The sequence below is a fragment of the Dasypus novemcinctus genome, chromosome 15 (assembly GCF_030445035.2).
Source record: "Dasypus novemcinctus isolate mDasNov1 chromosome 15, mDasNov1.1.hap2, whole genome shotgun sequence".
NCBI classification, from domain to species: domain Eukaryota; kingdom Metazoa; phylum Chordata; class Mammalia; order Cingulata; family Dasypodidae; genus Dasypus; species Dasypus novemcinctus.
This window is the reverse complement of record NC_080687.1, coordinates 1,390,274-1,407,169: the sequence shown is the minus strand read 5'-3', so window position 1 is coordinate 1,407,169 and position 16,896 is coordinate 1,390,274. Positions and strand designations below refer to the sequence as shown.

Here is a 16,896-nt window from a genome sequence, read left to right as displayed (position 1 = left end):
CCGCATTTTGTTCATCCGTGCACCCGCTGAAGGGCACGGCGCTGCAAGGCACGTCGGGAGCCCCGTCCTGCCTGCAGGTCTTGTCCACCGCCTCTTCCTGCTAAGAGGCAGATACTCCATGCGGTTTGCTGCTCCCTTGGGAAAACACTCTCTTTTCTTTTCCCTGACTTCATAAACTTTTCTCCAAAATGTACATCATCCATTCTGTCTTATTCATTCCGGTTTAACCAATTTTTGAATTTTTTTCTTTAAACAAATCAATTCTATCAATGCATATTAATAAAGCATACACTTCATCCAAAGAGTACATTCAATGGTGTTTGGTATAATCACATAGTTGTGCATTCACGACTTCAATCATTATCAGAGCATTTCCATTATTTAAATAAAAAGAATAGACAAAAAAAATAGACAAGCAAGAAAATTCTTCACCTCTCAGTCTCCATGCTTCCCCTGTGTACACAGATGCTGTTTCTGGCTATTCTTGCACATTTTCAGCAGCCTGACTGAGATACATTCACATACCATAGGATCTATTCAAAGTGTTTAATCAAAGGCTCTTAGTATAATCACAATGTTGAATTCATCACCACAGAGATTTTAAAACAATTTCATTATTCCAAAAAGAAAACTCCACAACCCTTAGCATTCCTTCCCCAGCTCTATGTAACCACTAATCTAACTTCATCTTTATAAATTAATATTTACATTTTATGTAAATGGAATTATATAATATGTAGTGCTTTGTGTCTGGCTTCTTCCACTAGCACAATGGGTTCCTTTTTGTCTGATATTAACACCTTGTAGTCTTAACATAATTTGTTCAGTTTCAAAGAAAAATACTCATATCAGTAATTTTACCCATATTCATATTTCGCCTGCGGTTTTACTATGCTATACAGTCCCATGTTACACTTTTTCTCTTCCTTTTCAGTAATGTACCTGGCCTTAGATGTTCCCTGTAAGCCACTTGGGGCTTTCACCTTTCCTATTCATTTCCAAAGATTAATACATTCTTTTTACCAATTCTGCACATGTTAACCTTCAGCTTTCCATTCTCTATCCTCGTTCTATTTTTTGGTGACCCATATTCAAGTTATTAACTCAATAAGATCACACAACCTGTTTAGTTCATGGTAGCACACTCATACAGTACTTGTCCTTTCGTGTCTGGCTTGCTTCACTCAACATAGTGTCCTCAGGTTCATCCGTGTTGTCATACGCTTCATGACTTCATCTCACTGCTGCATAATACGCTTTCATGTGAATTCACCAGTTTGTTTATCCATTCGTGGGTTGATGGACACCTGAGTTGTTTCCTAATTTTGGCAATCGTGAATAAGGTCACTGCAAACATTGGTTTGCAGGTGTCTACTTGTGTCACTGCTCTCGGTTCTTCTGGGTATATACCTAGTAGTGGTAATGCAAGGTCTTGGGGTATATTTTTAAAGTATGTATTTCTGTGACCATTTCCTGGGGATTTAGATTCAGTCAGTTCAGGGTAGAATAGTTTTCTTTTTCTTTTCCTCTCCTTTCTTTGATACACAATCTGATTCTGGATGTGTGTAGGACCCGTGAATGTGTCGAAATACTCTTCAGTGTTTTGGTTAACTGCCAGAGCCGAGTTATCCACTGTTTCCCTTTGACGGGTTCTGCTCTGTCAAAGACGGAGCCCTTCTGGACAGAGGAGCGCATCACGCAGGCACGGGACCACGGAACCTCCACGCAAGCGTGGGATCCGTTTCTAAGGTGCTTGGAGTATTCCCAGTTAAGCCTTTTGATTCAAATCATGTGTGTCATGTTTTATTATAAACTGAGGGAGTGAAAAATAAGTGTATGACAATTATTTCCATTCAGGAATTCAAAACACTGGACTAGAAAATAATACAATAGACAATAAAGAAACTAAGGTAGGCTATGATTAACTATCAAAGAATGACCATGAGCAATAAGAGTTACAGAAAACTCATGTCACTGCTCTCAGTTCTTCTGGGTATAAACCCCGTAGTGGTGTTGCCTGGGCACATGGCAGATCTATATTTAGCTTCTTTAGGAACCGCCAGACAGTCCTCCACAGTGGCTGCACCATTCTGCATTCCCACCAATGGTGAATAAGTGTTCCCAACTCTCCACATCCTCTCCAACACTTGCACCTTTCTATTTTTTTAATAGTGGCTGTCTTGATACATGTGAAATGAATTTCTCATTGTAGCCTTGATTTGCATATCCCTAATCACTAGTGATGTTGAACATTTTACCATGTGTTTTGTGGTGGGTTTTTTTTTTTTTTCCATTTGTATTTCTTCTTTGGACAGATGTCTATTCAAGTCTTTTGTCCATTTTTTAATCGGCCCATTTGTCTTTTTATTGTTGAATTGTAGCATCACTTTATATATCATGGATTTTAAACACTTATCAGATATGAGATTTCCAAATATTTTTTACCATTGAGTTGGCTGACTTTTCACCCTTTTCACCCTTTTGACAAAGTCCTGTGAGGTACAAAAGTGTTTAATTTTGAGGAAATACCATTTATGTTTTCTTTTGTTGTATAAGATCCAAGAAACCACAACCTATCACAGGTCTTTCGATGTTTCCCTATATTTTATTCTAATAGTTTTATGGTCCTGGCTTTGAAATTTAGGTCTTTGGTCCATTTTAAGTTCATTCTTATATAGGGAGTAACATATGGTCCTCTTTCATTTTTTTGATTATGGATATCCAGTTCTCCCAACACCATTTGTTGAAAAGACTGTTTTGCCCCATTAACATTGACTTGATAGGTTTGTCAAAAACCAGTTGACATTGAGGTGAGGGTTTATTTCTAGACTCTCAATTCTGCTCCACTGATTGATGTGTCTATCTTTATGCTAGTACCATGCTGTTTTGACCACTGTAGCTTTGTTTGGTAGCACACAGTTTCTCATAAAATCGTCTTATGATCCTTTTCTTTCTGTGAGGTCAGTCTTAACTTTGCCCCTTCCATTTCTGATTTTATTTATATGCATCTTCTCTCGTTTTCTTTGTTAGACTTACTAGGGGTTTGCCAACTTTACTAATCTTCTCAAAGGACCAGCTTTGGTTTGTTGATTTTCTTTATTGTTCTCTTGTTCTTGATTTCACTTGTTTGTGCTCTAATCTTTAGGATGTCTTCCTTTGCGGCTGGGGCGGCTTGCACCCCGACGCTGACGGGGGGGTTTGGAGGGGTCAGCTGGCTGCAAAGGCGTCTGAGGCTGCGGCAGACAGCCTCAGAGGGGCTCTCAGGCGTGGAGGACGCGCGGCGAGGGGAGAAAGAATGCCGCGGAGACCAGGTCTGGTACGCAAGTCCAGTTTATTGCGGAAGGGGACATAGCTTTATAGGGTTAGGGACTGCGTGGAAGGATTTGATAGGTGCGGGCGGGTACTGCTTCCTGATAGGTGATTGTAAGCGGTTGCTAGGCAGAGGGCTGGCGGAGAGGTTTGGAATAGGAGAGGGGAAAGGGGGAGTGAGAGCTGGCCGGATGTTGGGCTAGGCGGGAGATAAAAAGGGGGAGGGCAGCACCAGCCAGCCGTTAGCAGCAAAGGCCTAGTCAGGCGTGGTCACCTTATCTAGGCCCAGTGGGCAGAAGCGGTATCACTTCTTGCCGCACCGTTTGCTACTGTGGCAAGCCGGGCGCCCTTCCTCCCACATTCCTTTCTGCTTGCTTTGGGAGTGGTCTGCTGCTCTTTTCCTAGTTTCTCCAGTTGTTCAGTTAGATCTTTAATTTTAGCTCTTTCTTCTTTTTAAATTTAGGCATTTAGGGATATAAATTTCCCTCTCAGGTTTGTGTATGCTGTATCCCATTAAGTTTTGGTAAGTTGTGTTCTTGTTTTCATTTGTCTCAATATATTTATTAATTTTACTTATAACCTTATTTGACCCATTCATTACTTAGGAGTGTATTGTTCAGCCTCCACACATTTGCAAATTTACCTCTTTCCCATCTATTATTTATTTCTATTCATTCCATTATGATCTGAGAAGACACTTTGTATCATTTCAATCCTTTTATATTTATTGAAACATGCCTTGTGCCCTAACATGTGTCTATCCTGGAGAAAGATCTGTGAGCGCTTGAGAAGAATATAAACCCCCCCTGAGTTTGAGTGCGACATTCTGTATATGTCTGTTAGGTCTGGCTCTTTTATCATATTTTCAAGTTCTCTGTTTCCTGGTGAATCTTATGTCTAGTTGTTCTGTCTAATGATGTAAGTGGGGTGTTGAAGTCTCCAACTATTAATGTAGAGATGTCTATTTCTCCCTTCAGTTTTGCTGGTTTGCCTCATGTACTTTGGGGCACTGTGGTTAGGTGCATAGATATTTGTGACTGTTATATCTTCCTGGTGGATTGTCCCTTTTATTAATATATAATGGCTTCTATATCTCATAACTTTTTTGCATTTAAAGTCTGTCTAAAAATAAATAAAATAAAGTCTGTCTGTTCTGCCTGACAGTAGTATAGCTACCCCTGTTCTTTTCTGGTTTGCATGGAGTATCTTTTTCCATCCTTTCACTTTTAGCTACTTGTATTCCTGCGTCTAAGATGAATCTCTTGTAGCAGCATATGGATGGCTCATTTTTTTTTTTTTTTATCCATTCTGTCAGGTTATATCTTTTGATTGGGGAGTCTAATCCATTCACATTCAATGATATTACTGTAAATGCATTATGTATTTCCACCATTTTATTCTTTCGTTGTCATGTATCTCATATATATAAAAGGTTTATTTATTTATTTCACTCCCCGCCCTCCACCCCGTTTTCTGCTCTCTGTGTCCATTCACTGTGTGTTCTTCTGTGTCTGCTTGTATTCTCATCAGGCACACTGGAATCTGTGTCTCTTTTTGTTGCGTCATCTTGCTGCATCAGCTCTCCATGTGTGTGTCACCACTCCTGGGTGGGCTGCAGTTTTGCACAGGGCGGCTCCCCTCGCACAGGGGCCACTCCTTGTGTGGGGGCACCCTTATGCGGGGGCATCCCCACATGGGCCAGCACTTCTTGCACACAGCAGCACTGCATGTGGGCCAGCTCACCACACGGGTCAGGAGGCCCTGGGTATCGAACCCTTGGACCTTCCATGTGGTAGGTGAAGGCTCTATCTGTTGAGCTATATCTGTTTCCCTCATATCTTATTTTTGTCTGTCTTTTTCTTCTTTTGGTTGTCCTTTCTGCTCTTCTTTCTTCTATACTTTCCTCCAAGCCTCTCTCTACTGTCTTTTTCTTTCAGGCTCTAAGGCTTCCTTGAATATTTCCTGCAAAATTGGATTCTTGTTTTACAAACTCTTAGTTTCAGTTTTTTGTTTTTTGTTTTTGTAAATATTTTAAACTCACCTTCATATTTGAAGGACAATTTTACTGGATAAAGAATTCTTGGCTGGCAGTTCTTCTCTTCAGTATTCTAATCGTATCACACCACTGTCTTCTCACCTCCATGGTTTCTGATAAGAAATCTGCATTAAATCTTAGTGGACATCCCTTGTATATGATGGTTTGCTTCTCTCTTGCTGCTTTAAGAATTTTCTCTTCATCTCTGACGTTTGACATTCTAAGTACTATGTATCTTGGAGTAGGTCTATTTGCACATATTCTAATTGGGGAATGCTGCACTTATTGGACTGGTATGTTCATTTCTTTTTTGAGAATTTTCAGAAATTTTTAGCTATTATTTCCTCAAATACCCTTCCTGCTCCTTTTTGCTTCTCTTTCTGGAACTCCCATAATATGTATATTGTTGTGTTTTCTGTTTTCATTCAGTGCTCTATGCCCTTGCTCAGTTTTTTCCATTCCTTTCTCTGTATTCTTTTCTCTCTTCAATTTCAGCAGTTCTGTCTTCTGTATCACTTATTCTTTCTTCTATCATTGAGTGTGCTGTTGTATGCTCTAATGTTTTGTTTTTTCTTCTGAGGTACCAGGGTAGGGGATTGAACCCAGGACCTCGTATGTGGGAAGCTGCTGCTCATCGGCTCCCTGAGTTGGTTTTTTGTTTGCTTGTTGCTGTTGCTTTTTGTTTTGCTCTAAGGAGGCACTGGGAACCAAACCTGGGACCTCCCATGTGGGAAGCAAGGGCTCAATTGCTTGAGCCACATCTGCTCCTGCATCTAAAGTATTTTTCATCTCACCTGTCATGTCTTTCACTCAAATAAGCTGTTACTATTCTATTCAAGTATTAAAATTCTTCTTTGTGCTTACTCATTGTCTTATTGCTATCCTTTATCTCTTTCTTTTGATTCTTTTATAAAATCAATTCATTAGTTTGATTTTGAACATTTGTGTACATCTTTTGATTAGTTGTCTCAAATCCTGTGTCTCTTCTGGGGCTTTGATATATTCCTTTTCTTGGGCCATTTCTTCCATTTTCTTAGTATGGCTCATAATTTTTTGCTGATTTCTAGGCATCTGATTAGGATAGTGAGTTTACTCAGATGCTCAATTTCTCTCTTTCATAAGGATTTAGTGCAGGAGGCTGTGTTATTGCTGTTCTTTGACTCTTGGTTCAATCTACTCGGGTTTTTAGCATTGTCCCTGTTAGTTGCTCAAATCTGGGCCTTGGACCCAGTAATGGGCTGCAGACCTGCCTCCTAGGGCCTTGGGGAGGGAGGCTGTGAAGGCCAGAAAAAGCCTCTCATTTTTAATTTTCTCACATTCACTTGCTTGGTCTTCCAGCTGATGGCACTTTTTGGCGGCCCTCTCGGTTTAAACCCTGGTTGGAGGGTGTTTGCTGCAACAGGGACCAGGTTGGTGTGACAGAGGATCCTGCCTGGAGGCAAGGAGCCTCGTAATTCAAGCTTTCTCAGAGGCAGTTCTCCAGCCTTCCCTGACAGCACCCTCCCTTCCCGAGGCAGGAAGTAACAGCTCTCCCTCTGCTTCCTCAACAGCCAGTCCCAGCCAGTGGGAGGGAGACCAGGAGGGCCAGCGCCCTTTGTCCCATGGCCAGCAATGGTGTGGCCCCCTGGCCTGGATGGGCTCCTGGACACAGCAGACCCAACTTGTGGGCCAGACGCTGAGTCAGCCTTAGGCTGTGCCCCTCACTCTCCCCTTTCCTGGGGAGGTGGGTCCCTGTGACCCCCTTTGTTTGTAGCCACTGGCCCCCAAGGCCCGAGAATTCAAAAGTGTCTATAGGGTGGAGGATGGTTCCAGCAGCTGCAGCTGCTGCTTTTAACTCAGTTTTGCTACCGTGCTTCTTTTCCTTTGCCCCTCTCTCTTCTGGGCACTGTGCAGTCTTCCCTGGTGCCCTAAACCCTTCCAGATTTTTCCACCAGGCTGTTTCTGCCTGTCTAGCTATTTTTTTCCCACATCTTCACATACCAAGTTCAGTCCCCAGATCTCAGAGAATCTTGACAGTCAAACTCCACTAAATGGATTTTCTCCTTAACCCGCTGTGGTACCCGGCTGGGAGTTACGGAGCCTGGAAAGCTGTGCTCTCCACCTTAAAAATCTACGCCTCTGGGGTAAATGCCTTTAAACAGGACCTTTTGATGATGTCACTTTAGCTAGGGTGTGGCCCAGCTGAACTGCAGTGGGCTGGAAGTCAGTGGGCCCAGCAGAGAGAGGAGACACCACCACGTGCACGGACACGGGACCCACAAGGCCGGAGGTCACAAAGGCTGCCGGGAGCAGCTTCCCGGGAGGCAGCCAGCCCACCCGGCCCGGAACCCGGAGACTGAAGCCTCCTGTTAAGCCGCCCCACCGTGCAGCATTTATTTTAGCACACCCACCCCAGTGCAGCATCCTATCCTTAGTATGGAAATGTGATAGATATAAATAAGACGCCATGGGTACATGTAGACATTGGGTGTGCACGCACTGAACAAAACAAGCAACCACGGGCCACTGCTCAGCCCCAGAATGAGACCACTGAGGCTTCCCGAGTGTTCCTCCCCTCCCGCCCCCACCTCCCACTAACCAGTCCAGAATTTCCTCTTGCTTTTGTAGTTTTTATCATAAATGCATCTCTAAGTAAAGTATTAGCTTTCTGTGCCTTTGAGCTATATAAAAATACCCATACAGTCTGTGATTTCTTTTATTACTCCACTATTATATTTCCAAGCTTCATCCATGTTTTTGCATGAAGCTGTTTGTTCATTCCTAGTGCTATTTAATAAACATGCAATCTACCTATTGGATTTTGTTTTTGTATTACAAATGTGCTGGCCTCTTTAGGAGGCATGAGGAACTGAACCACGGACCTCCCATGTGGTAGGTGGGAGCTCAGTTCTTAATAGAGATATTAATTCTAATAACCGGTCACCTCTGATAGCAACACCTTTATGTCTTGCTTTCCAATCCTTGTTTTTTTTAGGAGATACTGGGGATCAAACCTGGGACCTCGTACATGGGAAGTAGGGGCTCAACCATGAACTACATCTGCTGCCCCCAATCCTTCTCTTTAATTTTTGATATTTTACTATACTGGCCAGGCTTTCTAACAGTGATACATTGTTCTTGACTGGCCTTTGATTTTGGTTTCGAGGTTCTACTGCCCGTTGGAATGAGCTGAGTGCTCTCCCTCTGCTCGCAGGGAAGGACCCACTCCTCAAGTTCAGGACTTCCTGAGAGCCCTGGGCGCCTGCCATCGCCCTGCCGGCACGCTCAGTCTGTTGGTGTTGTGAGCATGGACACGCGGCCGTGCAGCCTCACCCACTGTGCTGCGTTTTCCTTCTACTTTCTGGCCTTACTTTGGACTTTTTTCTCATCCAGTTTCCCCACTCTACTGATTAAGAGTTGTAACACTATTCATTTACAGCTCTTACCGTGAAATCCCACCAGGCTTATTTAGAGAAAAATGAAGCTGCAGCACAACATCGCTTGGGGACACAAATCCTGAGCAACCCCAACTTACTTACTAATGTTCAATTTTTAATCTTTTTTTAAAAAACCAAATTAGAATTGCTTACTAAAATGCTGTGTCACTTTTGAAAATGAACAGACTCATTAAATGTGAGTTGGTCTTTATTTTATAAATACAGACCATACTTATCTGGCAAATCAAGTGAAGAGGCTTCAAGTTAAGGAGAATCAATTATATGAATTAGCTTTGGCAAATCTTATGTACACTAACGTTCAAAAAAAAAAAACCATAAACAAAATCCTAACAATGTGCTTTAAACTAAATCTATGCTAAACAGCCATTTTAGGTGTAAGGTTTCGGAAGACACGGGTGGTGGCTACATCAGCATGAGGGTTCTCGGATAATATTTCGCAATGAAGCAGTGAGAACCGCGGTTTTTTCATGGTTTTTCTTCCAGCCTGGGAGGACGGTGTCCCCTGGGCCCCAGCCCCCACGGGCCTGACACCGCAGGGCAGGACCGCCCTGTGGGCCCCGCCACCCCTCCCTCAACACCCCTCCCCGAGGCCACTCCCCTAAGCTCGCCAGGCTTATCAGACACAAACAGCAAACACTCAACTATCTTCAGAGTCTGGTGAAAACTAAAGAGAAGAGAAAGAGAGTGTATTAAACTTACTTCAAGTGTAGTTCTTGATTTTCCTGTAAGTCCTCCTTCATGTTTAGACTTGGCCAGCACTTACTTTCACAACAGAGAAAACTTCTATGAAGCTCACACGGCCACTGACATGGACGCGTGTGGCCTAGACGTAAGAGAAGGGTGCTCTTCTCTTCCAAGCCAAGCTTCCCGGGACGAAATTCCACGTCGCCTTGCAGAACGCGATTCCGACGCGAACGTCAGCCCACTGCGGTCAGGCTCCTGCCCTGTCGCGTGGCGGAGGCGCCCTCACCAGGGACCTCCCGCCACCGAGCAGACCCGGCAGGGCCCGTGCTGCTCCCCTCGCCTCGTGGCCCTCTCACCTGGTCCTCCTGCTGCACATCTTGCTGGGGCTGCGCTGCTGCATTCCACAGCTCCTGCCTTGAGCCTGGCTCTGGCCAGTGCAGACCCGGGGCTGCGACCATCAGCTTTGTACTATGGCCCCAGGACTCTCCAGCCCCTTCTTCCCAAGCCCCACGGCTGTACGCTCGATCACCTACGAGCTGTCCCCTGAATACGCCCCAAACCGAACCAGACGCTGCTACGGAGGACACGACCAGCCCAGGCCAGAAGCCTGGCCGTGGGGCTTAACCGCCGGAACCTCTGAAGTGGCCCCTCTTCCTCTCCACACCAGTCCCTGCGCTTCGTTTTTGAGTTTCAGCAGCAGCCAGTGGCTCACCACTACCAACCCACCCTCCCCAGGCAGCCAAGTGCTCTCTGCAAGCGTTTTTCTAACGAGGGTACTGACTCTAGTCACAAAACAAATCCCCACGTCCTCCGCGGCCCCTCACGTGCTTTCTGGCCGAACTGCGCGCTACGTTCCATCCTGCCACATGAAGAGGCTTTTGCCTTCCCAGAGATGCTGGTTCTCACCCGTCCTTCACTCTGTTGTCACTGAGGAAGTTCTGGATTCCCGCAGGTGACGAGGCCCCCCTCTTCTCCACGTGTGCTCACGGCACTTGGTGGTCCAAGCGGCCTAGGACAGCAACACTTGGCCCACACCTGCCACTTACTCGCTCACGAGCTTGCACAGCGGCTTAACGAGGCAACGGCGTTCTAGCATCTCACAGGGCTGCTGTGAGGCGGGTACAGAAAATCAGTCCCCAGGAACCAACATCTAAAAACGTTCTCTTTACACTATATAAATCTCTAGGTGCCCAACACACAGGATGCCAGTCATACCCTAACAGACACACAAGACCTAAAAGGGGCTCATGGGAGAGTAGAAACAGACCTTGCAGAGCCATTGCCCTGACTAAAGGTCACTCACTAAATGTTTCCTGAATGAATCGTTAGCACAGACAAGCAACACAACATAATCTTTAAAAAGGATTGTGGGTGCAGATTTTAAAAAGAATGAACGACAACTTCAGCCACTGGCATCAGATAAACTGTAGTTACATTCTGTGTTTGAAGATCTCTATAGCCATAAATCAGTCTGTTTCAAGTCTCTGTATAAAATGACCTTCACATAAGACAATATTTAAAGGAACAAGCAATCAGTAGTATCAATTCAGTTTCAAATCAGCTAGGACTAAAAATGTTCCATATATTAGCTCTAGCACATGCAAAAAAGAAAGCCTACCCAAGTATTTAATAAAACACTTAAAAAAAGTATTTCATATCCATAAAGTTTATTTTAAAAAATTATTAAAAACGAATGATACAGGAATATTTAATATACTTAAAAAGTTTGTTCCCCATGTTGAAGGAAAATACATTAGCAATATCTTCTAGACACCATCTTTATAAAACTTCTAGATGCCAAAATGCACTACAGCAGATTCTACTGTTCACACTTTTCATCATTCTCCCTCCTTCCCCCCGAAGGTGGCAGAGCTGTTATCAAGCAAAGGACAGTGTCCTCCACCGCCGATTCTCCAACAGGAGGGCACCACGCACGCCTCCCAACAGAGCGCCTCTTCCACCTGGTGTCACATTATTGGTGTGATGTCATAGCTTCTAACTTTTAACAACAAAGAGAAAGTCCTCATCCCATGATTGTAAACACTCGCCAAGCACTTCCAGGGCACAGCGAGTGAGGGGGCGGCAGGGGAAGCGTCCCTCGCTGATTTGGATACTGCTGAGTTTAAGAAATGAGGTTCTGAAGGCAACTGCCACAAGCCTTACTGTATTTCTGTAAGAAAGTAGCTCTGAATATATACTTTAGTCGAAATCACCTGAAAGTCATTCTAAAGACTATATGAAGCACCGTTTTCACTTACCTGAAACATATTAATTCAGCAGTATATGTGTGATCATTAAATCAGAAATTAAATAAGCGTAGGTCCCAGGTTCCTCTGTGGACACGTGTGGGGCGCCCCCAGGCCCCGGCACCCACAAGTCCCAGGCACCCCCTGACTTCCGGGGATGCCACATGAGATTTAAGGCTGTATTCGGCTGCAGAGTCCAGTCTCCTCTTTAATGTTCCTTCTATGTAGATCATTTACACAACTCCAGCGTCACAGGATGGGAGGTGAAACATCCCCAAACACTTTTTTTTAGGGAGTACCGGCGATTGAAGCTGGGACCTAGTACATGGGAAGCAGGCGCTCAACCACTTGAGCTACATCCACTCACCCTGAACACTTTTTAAATACTTCTCTCCTTGGTTTATTGTTTATTTACAGAGAGAGTGTTCATGTATCTAAAACCATTAAAAACAGCAACCGTGATTTCAGAATCCTGGTCCCTGTCTCCCAGGCGTGTCCTCGTCCTCGTGTTCCGACCCTGGCCGGGCTGCTCCTGCAGTCGCTCCTCCAGGGAACCTGCTGCCGCTCCCCGGGAGAATAAAAACGACGCATGCTCACTGCCACCCACTCTGGGAGAGGCCCGGCTGCAGGGAAAACGGCGTTCCCGGCGCTGAAGGGAAGCTGGGAAACGCGTCCGGCTGAGCTGGGCAGCTTTCCAGACCTGCCACGGGATGCACCTGCGACAAGGAGAACACGCACGTCAGCTGAGCCGAAGCCTGTCAGGCCTGCCCGTGCTTCCGACCGTGCCACAGGACGGGATCCAGAGATTACAAAAAAAACTTAGGGGCAAGATAAAATTTCCTGTCTCTAGAAATTTCTATGCAACAGTCAATTTTAGTGCAGGAGGGCAGGGAAGTGCCATTAAAATACATAACATTCTTCAAGAGAAAACCCAAGAGTTTTTCTAGGTAATAATGTGCTTGGATGGCTGATTATTTCAGCTTAAATTATACAAGTCAAGTTAAAATACCATTTTATTAAGTAAAATCTCTAAAGAGAGGTTTAAAATCCTGTGAGCAGGAAGAGCATCCATGTAGCTGTGCATCCCATCACTGCTGCTCCCCTCCCAGAGGCCAAGGGTCCAGTGGCTCTGGGGAGCGACCACGCTGTCTGCAGTCTGGTGAGGGCCATCGACTCGTCTCGGGAGCGCTGCACCAGCCCTGCGGCTCACCTGCTGGAGCAGCGCCGGCTGCGCGGCTGCGCTGTGCGGGAACTCCTGCAGAGACGGCTGCGAGGGGCTCTGGGAGAAGCCAGGGATCCCCGGGAGGGGCAGGAGGCCTGGGAAGACAGAGCCGCCTGCGGCCTGCAGTCCGGAGGACAGACTACAGACAGGGACAGGCAGTTAGGCAAGACACAGAAGCTACGGCCACTTCCCTGCTCAGACACTACCTTCACTTGTAAAAACCTTTAAACACAACTTCTCTATCCCAAGGAACCTCGAAAGCAACGGAGGTCAACCACTCACTGAGGCAGAATGCACATTTTTTTTTAACATGCATATTTTTCTGAATTCAGTAAGCCTAGTTTTGCAGGATATACATTTTTGCTGTTTTATAATCAAGTTAATTTACCAAATGCAAATCCTAAAGTGGCATGGGCAGACACTGGTATTTTGCATATTTGCCTTAACAAGGCTGAACCGTCTGAAGACTTTCTGAGCTCTTAAAGTCTCAGCCCAGGAAAAGACTGTAATTTAGCACCACCAAATAACGAGGGCTGACTCTCACTTAATGACCACGCACTCCAAATACGGGAGGAGGATTTTATCTCGGCAAAACGCCCACATACCCGGCTTGAGCGACCAGCGCGGAGTTGAAGTTGGAACTGAAGGCTGAGGCGAATCCTGGGAGGACCGGGGCGGGGGACGAGGCGGGGGCCGCGGCGGGCAGGGGCGCGGCGGCCGTGCAGGGCGCCTGCAGCCCCGGGAAGGAGGCGAGGGCAGGGGCGGCGCTCGGGGCGCTGGAGCCAGACAGGCCCGGGTAGGGCGGGGTCGAGGCCGGCCGCGGTCCCTGCGTGACGGAGAAGAGCGAGGGCACGGCGGTGGACAGGTTGAGCGGGAAAGGCGCCGCCGAGGCCGGCGCGGAGGCGGGGAGGCCCGCGAGGCCGGCCGTGGAGCTGGGGGGGCGCGGCGGACACGGCGGCGGGCGACGAGGTGGCGGCCAGCGCGCCGGGCAGGGCCCCTGCGGGGCTGAGGGAGGGGCTGCCGGCCAGGGGGAAGCTGCTGGACAGGGACGCGAACGGGGGCAGCGCGGGGAAGACGGGCGCGAGCGACGCGGCGGGGCCGGGCGGCGGGAGGGCCATGGGCGCCAGGGGGTTGGCGGCGCCCAAGGGCGAGCTCAGGCCGGGCAGGGCGGACAGCGCGGGGTTAAGGCACGCGGGCAGCGCGAGGGGCCCCGCGGCGGGCGCGTACGTGCGGCCCAGGCCCCCTGCCAGCCCCAGCGCGCCCGCGGGGCTGGCGGCTGTGCGCGGGGCCCCGGAAGGCCGAGGGCGTGGGGCTGGTGGGCTCGGCCTTGACCCGCACGGGGGCCGTCGGGGCGCTGGGGGCGGCGGGCACGGGCGGGCCCGAGGGGCCGGGGCGGGGGCCCCGCGCGGGGGCTGCAGGCGCGGCCAGAGGGGAGCGCGCGGCGTCGGGGGCGCCGGGGGCGCCGGGGCTGGGGGCCCGCTGCGGGGGGCGCGCACTTGGGGGTCGGCGCCGGGGAGTCGGCGTGCGCCCGCGCGAGGGAGGCCAGGGGCGCGGCGGGGGCGAAGGCGGGGGCGCCGGGCGCGTGGGGGTCGCCGGCCAGGAAGCCCTTCAGCGCCGACAGCAGCGGGCTGCTCACGCCCAGGGCGCCCCCCGCGCCGGCCGGGCCCCCCGCGCGCAGGGCAGGCGCGGGGCTGGGGGCGCCCGCGGAGGGCAGGGGCAGCCCCGCGAACACCGAGGGCAGGGGCGCGGCGCCGGGGCTGTGCGCGGAGGCGGCCGGGGGTGCCGCCAGGGCTTCGCCGGGGGCGGGCGCGGCCCGAGGCCCGGGGGCGGCCTGCGGGGCGGGGGCCGAGGGCGGGGGCCCGAGGCCGGGGAACAGCACCGGGGCGGCCGTGGCCGCGGGGCCCGCGGGCAGCGAGGGCGTCCTGGCGGCCGGCGGCTGCGGGGCGCGCGGGGCCGAGAGCTGCCCGGGCAGCGCGGGCGGGACGGCGGCGGGGGCGGGCGGGGCGCCCAGGGCCCTGGCCGGGGACGCGGCGGCGGCGGGCGCTGCAGGCGTGGCCGGGGTGGAGCCGCGGGGCGAGAAGAGCTGGCCAGACTGGGTGGGAAACGCTGCGGGAGAGAAGACAGCACGCGTCACCTGGGAGCAGGGCGCAGACCTGGGTCAAAACCCGCACGGAGCTCGGCCGCAGGCGCGGAGGCCGCGCCAGGGCCGGGCCACCGCCCCCACCGCGCAGTTCTCCTCCTTCCCCGCCGAGGGCGCCTCCAGGAGCCAGTGGACAACGCCCCTTCCATGTTTCCGTTTTCCTTAAGCCCTAAGAACTTACTTGGAACAGGGGGAGCGAGGCTGTGGGCGGCACCCCAGGTTAAAGCAACAAGCCTCCCCATCCCAGCACCCACCAGGCTGTGGGTGGCTGGGGTGTGCACCCCGGAAAAACAAGCCCGTTCTTAGCTGCCTCCACCCTGTGGCTGCGCCCATGGACAGGGCCTCTTGGGGCGCACCCTGCCTTTGGGCGAGGCCACCTGAACAGGTGGGCTTCCCCATCACTGAGGTCTTACACACAGGAGGGCTGTCGGACAGAGGGACAGAGGGCCACACGGGAGGCCAGCAGTCATGGCACCCGGAGGCCCGAGGCCAGACGCGCCCTGCGCATCAGCACCCCAGCACCCCAGCACCCCAGCGCAGCCTTCTGGGGGCCTGGACGAAACAAACCAACACCCTCAGCTGCACCCCGTGACGCCAAATGTCGCTCCCCTACCTCGCCCCCACCCGGCCTGCGCTAAGCGCTTCAGACACCCCCACTCCCGCGACCCAAATGTCACTCCCCTACCTCGCCCCCACCCGGCCTGCGCTAAGCGCTTCAGACACCCCCACTCCCGCGACCCAAATGTCGCTCCCCTACCTCGCCCCCACCCGGCCTGCGCTAAGCGCTTCAGACACCCCCACTCCCGCGACCCAAATGTCGCTCCCCTACCTCGCCCCCACCCGGCCTGCGCTAAGCGCTTCAGACACCCCCACTCCCGCGACCCAAATGTCACTCCCCTACCTTGCCCCCACCCGGCCTGCGCTAAGTGCTTCAGACACCCCCACTCCCGTGACGCCAAATGTCGCTCCCCTACCTCGCCCCCACCCGGCCTGTGCTAAGTGCTTCAGACACCTCCACTCCCGCGACCCAGGAAAAGACCGCCAGGCGGAGGGTGGTGGCGCAAGATAAAGCCCAGGGCCACGGGCCCTCCTCTCAGCACTGTGCTAGTTTGTCTTTAGTTTTGTTTCTTAATTTGGTTCAAAAAGGGAAAAACAAACCATGTCAACACAACACAGCCCAGGAAAACAGTCTGCCGTCCCTACCCTTGGCACTTAGACTCGCTCCTCTCAAAAGCCGCCCTGTCGCGTGGCTGCGCGAGGCTGAGGTTTCATCGCAGGGATCCTGCACTCTCCCTTTCAGAGACACCACCGGCCAAACGCCAGCGCCAGGGAGCAGAGCCCCGGGTCAGACCGCAGCGCGAGCCGCCCTTCCTCGGCGATCCCCAGCGAACCCACTCGACCACACACACCGGCCGGGCAGAGCTGCCGCCCGCCGCCCCTGCAGGCCAGGCCCACACAGGCTCCGCTGCCCTCCCTGCGCTGCATCCAGCTGTCCCACCCCAAATACCTACAAGGCAGGTACACCTGAGGTACACCTGAGGCACACCTGAGGCAGGTACACTTGTCAAAAGGGACGGTCCTATGTGTTTATAGCCAAACTTTCCTAACAAGAAAGGCAGCTTCCGATGGCCCTCCTCAAGCAGCACTGAGCATTGCAAATAGGCTAATTTTAAAGACGCTTAAGGGCATTTCACGTTGTGTGCATAACACTTATTACTATTAAGACACTTTTAGCGAGTGGTTAGATTCTTTGCCCAGGAACTCTGGCCAGAGCATCAAGATTCCAGGTACACTCGAGGGGGCAGCCTGGGTCCGACTTGGTA

General features: G+C 50.4%; 1 protein-coding gene across 1 annotated transcript in view; it reads right to left on the bottom strand.

Moving 5' to 3' along the window:
• Positions 1 to 12,171: 12,171 nt before the first annotated feature.
• Positions 12,172 to 16,896, bottom strand: part of PROSER1 (proline and serine rich 1) — a 30,392-nt gene continuing 25,667 nt past the window's right edge. Inside the window, 6 exon segments of the mRNA XM_023583848.3 lie at positions 12,172 to 12,427; positions 12,922 to 13,072; positions 13,539 to 13,880; positions 13,882 to 14,196; positions 14,198 to 14,402; positions 14,404 to 15,039. Of these exon segments, the coding sequence (XP_023439616.3) occupies positions 12,305 to 12,427; positions 12,922 to 13,072; positions 13,539 to 13,880; positions 13,882 to 14,196; positions 14,198 to 14,402; positions 14,404 to 15,039 (1,772 nt within the window). The 3' untranslated portion in view covers positions 12,172 to 12,304.